We start from the raw sequence: 12,293 nt of genomic DNA, 5'->3' as shown, positions 1-12,293 counted from the left end.
AGTTGACCAATATAACCTGACAGCATTTTTTCCCGAGTATGGAAGGTATTAATGACTGTTGCTTGTAAAGAAATGTGGGTGGCAAACTTATTAAAATAGCGCAGGGCAGTATAATTGGACCAGTTAGTAAACTAGATTATTGACCACCCACATCATATTTGAGTAATGGGGCACATCTGTTAAAATTCCTTTGTATGGTTGCCTAAAATGTTTTATTTTTTCTTTTGAGAAGGGACCATGTGTTCATTTCCCTCTTATTGCATGCTCAGTGTTGTACCCTCAGGATGTGATGCTCACACATATATTGGCCAGACTAGCTATTTAAAAAAAAGTCATGTGTAAATTGTCACCAGAGAGACCCCTACCCAGTGGTTACATGTTTATACAAATACACAATTTTTAACATCCCTAGAATAGACTAATACTGTGTTTCCAGCAGCCCTGTGGTAATGTGTGCACATCAGTCTTGATATGCAGGACCTTTGTTTTTCCAGGCCTGGGTTTCTGCAAACTGCTATTGCCAGCTAAATAATGTGCCACCTCTGTGATGTGTATAATGTCAGCTAAAGGCTCAGGGCCAAACTCTCTGAAAGGCTGTGTGGTCTAGGAGCTAGGGCACTCTTCCCAACTCTGCCACTAAGCCCTCGGGTGACCTTCACTGCTGTCTGGCTCTGGCTCCTCTCCCTCCCTCTCTTTGTTGAGTGGAGACCCTTTGGAGCAGATTCTCTTACCATTTATTTGTACATTGCACAGAACTGAGCACAGCAGAGGCCTGATCTCAGTTGGAGCTTCTGGGCTGCACTGTTAAACCAGAGTCCCCAAGTGCCTTCCGCTTCTAAACCTTAAACGTCTAGACCTATTGCTCCTGTTTTTCTGTTGTAAGAACTTATATTTTCAAAGTTTCAGAAATGCCACCAACCTTATAGAATGCCAAGACCGGCATGTAACAACTACAATTTCTTCTGCTAATGTTCTCAGTTAATATGGCGGTTAAGACTTTTGGATATATGTGTCTTTGCTGAACTGAACATCAATGAGAAAAATATTTATGCTACAATTCCTCTTCCTTTTACAGACCTTGATGAATGCTCAGAGAACCTGAATCTCTGTGAGAATGGGCAGTGTCTCAATGCCCTCGGAGGGTATCGCTGTGAATGTGATATGGGATTTTTGCCAAGTCTAAATGGGAAAGTATGTGAAGGTAATTCAGTGTAAGCTTTAAACAAGACCCAACAAAACCTACCTGAATAATGTTTTATATTTGAAAAATGTTGGTTGCAGTGGTGTTTACTGTTGAAAACTGCATTCACTTGCAAAATATTTTAGGGTGAAGTTATGTTATCTTTTTTCAGTTCATGCATCTGGACACTGATTTTGGTTTCAGAGCTCTAAACACAGGGTACATCTACACAGCACCCTAAATTCAAAATAAGATATGCAATTTGCACTACACACATTGTGTCTTATTTTGATTGTATTTCGAAATAGCTTATTTTGAAACTTGGCGGGTCTACATGGCACCAAATTTCAAAATAACGTGCTATTTCGAATTATCCCTTAACCCTTGTGGAACGAGGGTTACAGGGATGCTGTTATTTTTAAAAATATTTCAAAATAATGGGCGCATTTAAAAGACATGGGGTAGCTATTTCGGATATCCTGAAATAGCTCTGCTGTCTATTTGTACCCATAGATATGGAGAATAAGAACAGCTCTTTAAGGTACCTTTTACTACCACATAGCTAGTTATTTGCTAGTCTGATTGGAAATGCAAAGGCTTTTCAGCCCCTTCTTCCCCTTGGTCACACTTTTTCATATCTCCTTTCCTACGCATTTCATCAGATTGTTGTAATGATGTCTTTTACCTGTAGGTAGTGCAGTGTGTGGGAAGCTCAAGACTGAGCCAATGCCCCCTGAAATCAATGGAAGAACTTTCAATGACTTCAATGGGTTTTAGCTCAGTCCCAGACCTGACAAGTTTTGGTATCTTATTTAGCTAGCCCACTCTGAGCAGTTTCTGTGACATTCAAAAGCACATATGTATCACCCCATGAAAGAGCACAGTTTATTAAGCTAATAAAGAAACAGATCTGAGCAAACAGTAAAGAAATAAATGCTATGAATGTGTGATCAGATTTAAAAATGTGTTGTAAATCAATCATTTGCAGATCTTTTGAATGAATGTTCAAGCGCTTGAGCTTTAGTAGCACAGGTGTACTTGTGAAAAGTGAATGTTTGCAATCGGGTTTCTAGTTGTGTATTTGATTGTAACATTTGAAATCTACAATTCATCTCCTAGTGACTAGTAATTTAAGGAATTCAAGGAACACGAGACACCATCTGACAAATAACCTAGACAGCATACATGTAAAAATTTTAAATCTTGAATTTTCTCAGTTACTTGAGTAGCTTTAAATACAGGCCGTCCCCGACTTACGTCGGATCCGCACTTACGAACGGGGCTTTCTCGCCCCGGAGGTCGAGGTAGCGGATTGCTACCTGCGAGCTCCAGGGCGAGAAAGCCCCGTTTGTAAGCTGCTCCGGTGCCCCTGGTCTGCTGGAGACCGTCTCCAGCAGACCAGGGGCACCGGGCGGGTTCCCGCGCTTCTGAGGCTTTGCCAGAGCAAAGTCTCAGAAGCGCGGGAACCTGCCGCTGCTGCCGCTTCAGTCGCGGTGCCTGTGGTCTGCTGGGGACGGTCCCCAGCAGACCACAGGCAGGGGACTGAAGCGGCAGCAGCGGCGGTTCCCTGCGCTTCTGAGACTTTGCTTTGGCAAAGCCTCAGAAGCGGGGGAACCCGCCCGCTGCTGCCGCTTCAGTTGCGGTGCCTGTGGTCTGCTGTGACCATCCCCGGCAGACCACAGGCACCGCAACTGAAGCGGCAGCAGCGGGCGGGTTCCCCTGCTTCTGAGGCTTTGCCAAAGCAAAGTCTCAGAAGCGTGGGAAACCGCCGCTGCTGCCGCTTCAGTCCCCTGCCTGTGGTCTGCTGGGGACCGTCCCCAGCAGACCACAGGCACCGGGACTGAAGCCGCAGCAGCGAGGGGGTCCCGCGCCTCTGAGGCTTTGCCAGAGCAAAGCCTCAGAGGCGCGGCACCCCGCTGCCGCTGCGGCTCTGCTCCCCCCCCCAGCAGACCAGGCTTTTGTTTTGGACCCTGGAGCAGAGCAGCTGGGGCTGCCAATTGGTCCTGCAGCGCCTTCTGGGCACTACTGGACCAACCCGGCAGCACCCTAGCTGCTCTGCCCCAGGTCCTGATTCAGCCGCTGCTGGTCAGTTTCAGCAGTGGCTGAATCAGGACGCCTGGGGCAGAGCAGCTGGGGTGCTGCTGGGTTGGTCCAGTAGCGCCGAGGAGCGGTGCTACTGGAGCAACCCAGCAGCACCCCAGCTGCTCTGCCCCCCGCGTCCCCAAGTCAGCCGCTGCTGAAACTGACCAGCGCTGACTACAGGAAGCCCGAGGCAGAGTTGCTCTGCCCCAGGCTTCCTGAAATCAGCTGCTGATCAGTTTCAGCAGCAGCTGACTTGGGGAAGCTTGGGGTTCTTAAATGGAATCTGTATGTAAGTCAGAACTGGCGGTCAGTTTCAGCAGCGGCTGAATCTGGACGCCAGTTCCGACTTACATACAGATTCAACTTAAGAACAAACCTACAGTCCCTATCTTGTACGTAACCCGGGGACTGCCTGTAATTAATTGAGGGGAAGTTATTTTAAAAATCACAAATAATTTTAAGTGTTGAGAAGATGTAAGAATTGTGCAATCTGTTTGCTAATAGAAAAAGGAAAGAAATGTAAGGAATGAATAACTCCTTGTGCATTGTTTGCTCAGATCCATAAATAAATGCATGTTTTCCACAAGGATGAAATCTTACAAACCAACCAGCTTGAATGCATTGTAGATTCTGGTATTTGATGAAGTTCATGAGTACACTATAAATAGAATTTGGTACTTTTTCCAGCAAAATTTGTTCAGTGTATTGTTTCTTACTAAGAAAGGAAGAGACATCAATTTTTAAAGTTAAAATTTTATGTAAAGTAGAACATAATTTGATTTCTTAGTATTTCACCTATGAAACAATTTACTTTTAAGCTATGTAGTCTTCAGACTAACTAACAGTTGGCTTGATGCCTCTCTCCTGTTGCTACAACAATCTTCTCTTGAAGTCTCTGGTGTGTATACTAACTGCAGAAGTATTTTAAAGTCCTCTGTAAACATGTTCTCTTTGTTATTGGATCAAGTTAGTCATTCATAATGCAATTCATATAAGTATACTATAAACAGTGATTCTGATCTGCAGTCCTCAGTCAGACAAAACAGCAAAGGAGTTACACCCAAGAAATAAGCACAGTGCAAAAAAATCTAAAAAATCTGTCATACTCAGTAAAACTGAGTAAAAGGTGACATTAATTTGTTTGCAAAAGCCTGTGCATCACTTCAGTCCTATTTAGCCCTTCAGCCACTTGTGCTAGCTATCTGCATAGAGCTCAATTTCACTTCCAAGGCAATTAATTAAGGGGTTTTAGATTGGACCCTGTTGGGTAAAATGTAAATTCTATATATTAGTATTTTAATCTAAAAATGTAGTTTACGGATTGCAACTGCATGTTCTGTAACTAGTTCTATTCATTTTCTGAACACTTATTCAGACAAAGTTTCAGCAAAAAGATCACAACCAAATTTTCCCTTCTCTTTTGTTCTTACAGATATTGATGAGTGCTCCCTTCCTAGCATCTGTGTATATGGGACTTGTCATAACCTCCCTGGTCTGTTCCGATGTGAGTGTGAGACAGGCTACGAACTGGACAGAAGTGGTGGTAATTGCACAGGTGAAGACTGATTTTAAACCATATAATTTTTAACATAGCTATCTATACGTGAACAGTTTCCTAGGACATCTGTCATGTCAGAGGGTTGTCTGGGCCAAATTTGAATGGTGGTATAACCCAGTGTGTCAGATCACAATATCATTCACTCAAATGCCAAATCCACTGCCCTAAAACTAAAAGGAGGCTACAGCACCCTGAAGTTTTGCCTAGACTGTCAAATTGTCCCGAGTGTCCTCTGAACATAGCTGTTGTTATCTTGGTCAACTCCTTCAGCAAAGCTTTTGCAATATTATAACAATTAAATTATAAATAAGAAAATATGGAACTGCACTGGATCCTTCACTACAAAACAGCACAGTGGGCAAAACAGGGACTGTGGAAAGTTACACACAAATATTTCGCCTCATTTGGGAGGCTGTGAAGTCATCCCCAAATCTGTTCCCTGCTGAGGTGTGAATCCCTGGGGTTCCATTGGTGAGGGAATAAGGGATTGATGGAGAAGAGGTGTCACCCTTCCTTTCCACAGATCCCACAGATTGAGATTTGCTGGGTCCTATTCTTTCTGCTCCCAGAAACACATGGGCAATTTGGCCATCAAAATGATCTCTCTGCTTGATGTTTTTCATCAACAGGATTAATGTTTTGGTCATCTTATGTTACCTTTCATGTTGTAGATTTTTTTCAGGAAAAAAATAAAATATTTCTCAATGAAATGTTGAATTTGTGTTGGACTAGTGCTCTGCTTCCACAGGTTTTTAGTAGGTTTCTGGAGCGAGCACAAACACCTCACAACTAGCAATAAAACCAATTGTTTTCAACATCCGGCAAGTGGTTGGCTTAACTGGAATACTGGGGAATTCACTGCCTACCCGTTGTTGTTTCAGATGTTAATGAATGTTCAGACCCCACCACCTGTATCAGCGGCACCTGTATCAATACCCCTGGCAGTTACACCTGTGAGTGCCCTCCAGATTTTGAGCTGAACCCCACACGTGTTGGCTGTGTTGGTAAGCCTGCATTTCCTGTATTATTGAGAGATGAAGTGGCACAAAGGGGTAGTAACTCTAGCTTAAACAGCTAGCTGAGGATTCCCAGGCTATGGTGGAAAGCTTTTGGCACAGACTCTGCAGTTCCCACCCTCCTGCTCCTGACCAGTAGGGTGTGGTGGTGGGTAGGCAATATGGCCTGAGCAGTACTGCATGTCAGCCATCCTCTGCTGCCAGAACAGCCCCGTGGGGCTAGTGCAGCTGTGCACAATTTAGAGGCTGCTTTAATTTGCATCAGGGCCAAACCATCCTCTGTCTGGCCTGAGGAATGAAGAAACACAAAGGTGTGGCATGAAGCCAGCATCCACCCTTGGATCCTGCTTTGAGTACAGTTCAGCCAGACTTAATTATTTTGTCACTGGAGACACTCTTGTGAGTAAATTCTGGAGGGTTAGGCCCCAATTACCCAGAACTTCCCTGAAGCTCTCTGGCCCCGGATTGTTTCGTTCAGTTGGAATGTGTTTTAATTTCTAAGTCTATGTGTTCAATAGATGGCTTAATTTGTAAACTCATTAATTTCAAGGGGAAAAGAAAGTAGCAGTCTTTAGGATTGGGTATACAAGTATGTGAGACTAAGGATAGGCCCTTTGGTGATGAAGGACCTGGGTCTGCTATTCTTGCTCAGAGGTTCCTTAATCGTTGAATATTTCCACTGATTGTGGTCAGACTGTTTGCAAAGCAAAGTGCACTGCTGCCCACTGTAACCATGTCAGTTGGACCTTATAGTAGAAAGTAACCACTTTAAACCACAGCTTTCTTATGTGAAATTTGGAGCTCTCTCTCAGCCTTGAGACTGCCCAGATATTATTAGTCTCAGAAGGGTAACCGTGGTAGTCTGTAACTTTAAAAACAACAAGCACTCCCGGAGCACCTTAGAGACTAACAAATTTATTAGGCTATAAACTTTCATGGATAAAGCCCACTTCATTGTTTTGTGGATTTTACCCATGAAAGCTCATGACCCAATATGTTTGTTAGTCTTTATGGCACCATTGGCCTGCTCAGATATTATTAGTTCATTTATTTGTATTACCATAGCACCTAGAAGCCCTAGTCATTGAACTAAGTTAAGAGCTGTACAAGCACAGAACAAAAAGCTGGTTCCTGCCCCTATGAGCTTTTAAGTGAATCTTAAGAAACAATAGATGGGGAGAAACAGGGGAGTACAAGCAAACAAAGCCTCCTTCCTCTCCATCAGATGTAATGTTGGCTTTTGTGTACATTTTGAATAGACACGCGTTCTGGCAACTGTTATTTGGATATTAAACCACGTGGAGACAACGGAGATATAGTCTGCAGCAATGAGATTGGGGTTGGTGTTTCCAAGGCTTCTTGCTGTTGCTCCCTCGGTAAAGCTTGGGGGATTCCCTGTGAACATTGCCCACCTGTGAATTCAAGTAAGACACCTTTACTGGATTACACCTAACAATACATGCCTGCTTGTTTATGCCCGCCTTTACTTTCTCTAGATAATGGGGGTGCTAGTAAAATTATGGCCTGAATATGTACAAGTACTAACCTGCCTGAAATTATGCCAGTCATAGTACAAAATCTGCTGGCTTTGATATGTTATCAATCAGCAGGAGAATTGTATAGTTCTGTCATAGTTGGGTGATTACTTGGACACCTGACTGCGTTAGCCAACAAGAAAAACAATACCTGATTTTGTACAGTGGGGGCTTGTTTTAGATTCAGGCTGTCTTCTAATATTCTATAATAAGATTTACAAGCTCAGAGATCAGTGTGATAAAGATGTTTAAGTATTTTAAATTCATGGAATCTCTTTTGTTTTCAGCTGAGTATAAAGTTCTGTGTCCTGGAGGGGAAGGATTCCGACCAAACCCTATTACAGTTATATTGGAGGGTAATGCTAATTTTTTATGCTTTTACATGTCTGAAATTGCAATGTTCTATGACTACCCTGATTTTTCATGGCGTGGAGTAATGTTGATATTTTTGCTTTGAATAGATATTGATGAGTGTCAGGAACTACCGGGACTTTGCCAAGGAGGAAAATGTATTAATACATTTGGTAGTTTCCACTGTCAGTGTCCAAATGGCTACTATTTGAATGAAGACACTCGAGTGTGTGATGGTATGTAGTTTCACGGTTTATTTGACATTTGGTAGTTATTTCTTATCAAGTACTGGCAAATGAGCAAGCATCTAAATTATCTGTTCCTTAAAAATGCACCAACAAACTAACCTTGCAATTGCAGAAATAATGGAACTGGGCAGAATTTTTCCTTTAAAAGTTTTTCAATAGAAAATTTGTTTTTGATTAAATGGAAATTTGTCTAAAATTTTCTGGTTTCCATCAAAAATACAGAATCTAAGTTTGCAGTTGTCAGTTGCATAAAAATATCATTCTTAATCATCTCTAAGAAATAGCCACTTGTCCATCCGCAATGTAATTTTTTACGTGACCACACATTAATACCAACAAGCAGCATACTGCTTGTGTGTGTTGCACTGGCTGAAATGGCATCGTCCATTTTAACCACAGCTCATTGTTTCTCTTCCTACAGGCTAAAGTGTGATGATCTGAGTCTCCAACTGAAAACATTTGTCATATTACAACTTTCCCTCTTCCCTACTCCCCTGTAGGCAGTGCATGCATTCAGAATATCACAGTTGTCTACTTAAACCCTCACCCACCAGGTTGTACTTTTGTACAAAGTTTTAGCCTAACTCCCCAAATCTGATCACTCATTTTTCATTTTCCATATTGCCTTCAGCCTCCCAGCTCATTGCTATTATTGTTTGTTTCTCATACTGCCCACTACACATTGAGCCCTGTGAAAACCTATAGGAAAATTCAGGCAAAGAGCTTACAAATTAAAAATAAGACATACAGGCTACATCTTGTGCAAGAAAATATGCAAATAAGGTGTAGCAGTGAATATCACCACACCTCATTTGCATACTTAATGAGCCGCCATTTTGTGCAAGAAGCTTTTGCGCAAAAAGAAGCCGTCTATGCTGCTCTTTTTGCGCAAAACCCCCCTCTTGCGCAAGAGCTGTTCTGCTGCTTTTTTCAGGAAGAACGGCTCTTGCACAAATGGGGAGTTTTGTGCAAAAAGAGCAGCCTACGTGGCTCCTTTTTGCGCAAAAGCCTCTTGCACAAAATGGCAGCTCATTAAGTATGCAAATGAGGTGTGGCAATATTTACCGCTTTGCCTCATTTACATATTCTCTTGAGCAAGAGGGGGCAGTCTAGACATAGCCCCTGACTTTCTGTGAAGTTCTGCACCATTTTAGAACTTGGAAACTGGTTTCCAGTGCAATAGAGAAGAGAGAGAAATCCATCTGTCCCTATAGATTGTGTAAAATGCAGAAAGTTACTTAGTGATTTTTTTTAAAATATATTTTAAGCTTCCAGTTTTATCCTGTACTTTTGGCTTGGAACCACATGATGAATTAAGAGTAGCGTTATTTGATGGGTGCAGCTCTTTCACCTTCTCTGCACAATAACTCAAACTCCCGAGTGGCCTGAGCAGTCAACACTGCAGCATCCCGTGTCTGTTCAAATGAGCTCTCTGCCTTTGTGCACTACCTGTAGGCCCCGTCAGACTTATGAATGCAGACACACCTGGACAGGATGATCACTGAGCCCTCTTGTCACAAAGAGCTAGAGGGGCTAGAAGTGTAGAATGCGTGATCTGTTCTGATACCACCTTATTTCAAAGCATCTCTAAAATATTTCTGGATAAGAGGTGCAAAGAAGAAATAGAGGTTCACTGTTCTGGACCCACTGAATATGCCAGGGGCCCATGCTCCAACTGGTTGTGCAGCCCTTAGGCTCATTAGACATGGCTAATCATGGAATCACTTTCTCTGCGATGTAGCCCTGCCCCATCATGACCCAGCAGCCCAGATTTCCTTGACGTGCCCCCAGCGAGTGCATTGCTACCCGAGTGCTGCTGAGATGGTTTTACCCAAATTCACTGATTCACAAAAAAATGTAAACCAAAATCTGCTGCAATTATTTAATATCTTGTTGCTTTCTTATAGATATTAATGAATGTGAAACACCTGGTATTTGTGGGCCTGGCACTTGTTATAACACAGTTGGGAACTACACCTGTATTTGTCCTCCTGACTACATGCAAGTCAATGGTGGCAACAACTGTATGGGTATGTTTTTTTAAACTGTTCCTTCTATATTGCATGTCAGGGCTTCAGATGGTGTAAATCAGTATAGCTCCATGGAGTTCATTTATACAAAAGAATTATCATTGACTTGAAGGGAGTTAATGCTGGTTGACACCAACAGAGGTCTTGCTTATTTCTTTATTTTTACTAAGTCAATAAAGACAGGTTTTTGTCAGAGGTTTGCTGAAAACCACAATTCACAGATCAACATAGAGTCTGTTTAGGTCAGCATAAAGACATGTTCCCTTTTTCTTCCAGCCACTGCATAAAGTGCCATATTTACTCATTGTATGGAATGAATTTCACCCTTGGCAAGAGTGAGGTTTCATGAGCACGTAGGGCTGTATCATAGTATTGATCTCTGTGCAGACCTCCCCACTGGAGGGTGCATTGTAAAAATTGATGAATGTCTGTAATGATTTCATGGTGGAAATTACTAACATCAAGGGTTTGTTCTTGCTCCCATTGAAGTCGGTGACAAAACTTCCATTGACTTTAGTGAGCCAAGATTAGGCCACAAAAGATTAATAAACATGACTTTGTAAAGCATTAAGGCAAGACTGGAGCTGTAAAGCCACTGTCTATTTTAGGGACGATGTACATCACACCAGCAGAGCCCACAAAGACATCGCTAGACATGGCTGTGCTCTTGTCCTATATCTCCCACTTTGGAGAGTCTAACATCAGTGGTGCTAATAGAATCACAGACTCCTCATGATGCCTGTCCTTGTACCCAAGAACTATTACAGTGCTGGGCTCTTACCCTGGGGCACAAAATGGATGCACCAATAAACTTTCCCTCACAACCTGTGCAGGGCCAGGCACAATCTCACCTTGAATATGTATTGTTGTAAAATCATCGATAGAGTAGTCACCTGAACTGCTATAAAGACATCAGGAGAAGATGGGCCAAATGCTCTAGTTCCTGACACGCAGCCCTTAAACAATGTGAGTGAGTACAGTTTGGGCCCACTTCTCAAAATCTAACACAACATAGAGGCTTTGCAGTAACTCCTCTGAGGTTTGCATGGTGTGGCAATCTTGTTTCTTTTAGCTCAGTTCAGTCCTTTCCATCTTTCACTTTGACTTTTGAGCTCACACAGACCTAAAATCTCTCTCTGAAATGTGGGAAAACCACAGGGTTTTGCATCAGAATAATGTGAAGTCACAAACTGCGCATGATTTTAAGATCAGCCACAAAGGTGCTCGGGTTTGCTCAAGTCTGGGCCAGGGTGTGCAGGCCTTAGTGAACCTTCTCTGAGCCATAGCCAGTTTTGTAGGGGGTTGATTTGTATGGTTAATTTTAGGGGTGAATCCATATTAGGTATGTTAAATATTGGTTAATTGAATAGTCCAGTTAACCTCATGAAATTTTATCGGTTGTTCAACTATTCTATAGTCCCCAGGGGTGGGGCTGGCAGCCACTGTATCAGAGGCATCAGTGTGGGGTGTCAGGCGGGAGCTAGTCTGCAAGGGGAGCCAGTTTAAAAAATAGCTTCCCTCATGGACCGGCTGCCTGTCACCCCACACTGCTGTTCTGAGCAGCGCCGGGTGGCAGCAGTCCCTGTCTAGGGAGGGTCTAAGCTCCAAGACCCAGCGTGAACCAAAACTGAGTTGGAATGCCTGCTTGCCCAGCTCTTAATACACTTGAAATGCAGAGCTGCAGCAGGGGTAGGTCCCAGACCTGTCACAAGCCAGAACTGAGAAATTGACTGGCAGGGAAAGGGAGAGATGGAAATGCATGTAGTCTATAGCATTAACTATAAGCTTTTGCTTATCAGTTAATCGACTACACTATAACATCCCTAATCCATAGAGGCAGGGGTGGGTTTCTAATATAAAAACACTACAGAACAAGCTTTCTTTAGTGACCACTGGAGGGACCTACAAACCAGATGTTTAAAAGAGGTGACCTAGGAATGGTAGCACAGAACTGGGCTCAGCACAGTTGGGAAAGGAGGCTGTCTAATAAGGATGGTCTCTCATAGACATTTCATATACTTCAGCAAAGCTGCTAACGCACACAGTACTGTCATTATATTTTTGGTTTCTTTGCAGATATGAGGAGGAGTCTGTGCTACAGAAATTATTATGCTGACAATCAAACCTGTGATGGAGAACTGCTCTTTAATATGACCAAGAAAATGTGCTGCTGTTCCTACAATATTGGACGTGCATGGAATAAGCCTTGTGAACAGTGCCCTATCCCTAGCACAGGTGTGTTGAATTTGAAAGATAGCTGAAGTTCCCATTTACAATATGGTTTCTGCAAGCT

At 42.9% G+C, this 12,293-nt stretch overlaps 1 protein-coding gene across 2 annotated transcripts in view; it reads left to right on the top strand.

Moving 5' to 3' along the window:
• Window positions 1–12,293, top strand: part of FBN1 (fibrillin 1) — a 221,505-nt gene that overhangs the window by 161,558 nt on the left and 47,654 nt on the right. For both annotated transcript variants that reach the window (XM_006135061.5, XM_006135062.5), the window contains exons 35-42: window positions 1,076–1,201; window positions 4,695–4,817; window positions 5,702–5,824; window positions 7,096–7,260; window positions 7,659–7,727; window positions 7,833–7,958; window positions 9,878–10,000; window positions 12,077–12,235. In XM_006135061.5, the coding sequence (XP_006135123.2) occupies window positions 1,076–1,201; window positions 4,695–4,817; window positions 5,702–5,824; window positions 7,096–7,260; window positions 7,659–7,727; window positions 7,833–7,958; window positions 9,878–10,000; window positions 12,077–12,235 (1,014 nt within the window). The remainder of the gene's footprint in view (window positions 1–1,075; window positions 1,202–4,694; window positions 4,818–5,701; window positions 5,825–7,095; window positions 7,261–7,658; window positions 7,728–7,832; window positions 7,959–9,877; window positions 10,001–12,076; window positions 12,236–12,293) is intronic.

The sequence above is a fragment of the Pelodiscus sinensis genome, chromosome 14 (assembly GCF_052426305.1).
Source record: "Pelodiscus sinensis isolate ZL-2025 chromosome 14, ASM5242630v1, whole genome shotgun sequence".
NCBI classification, from domain to species: Eukaryota; Metazoa; Chordata; order Testudines; family Trionychidae; genus Pelodiscus; species Pelodiscus sinensis.
Note: the sequence above shows the minus strand (reverse complement) of the source record. Positions and strands in the feature narration are given on the sequence as shown.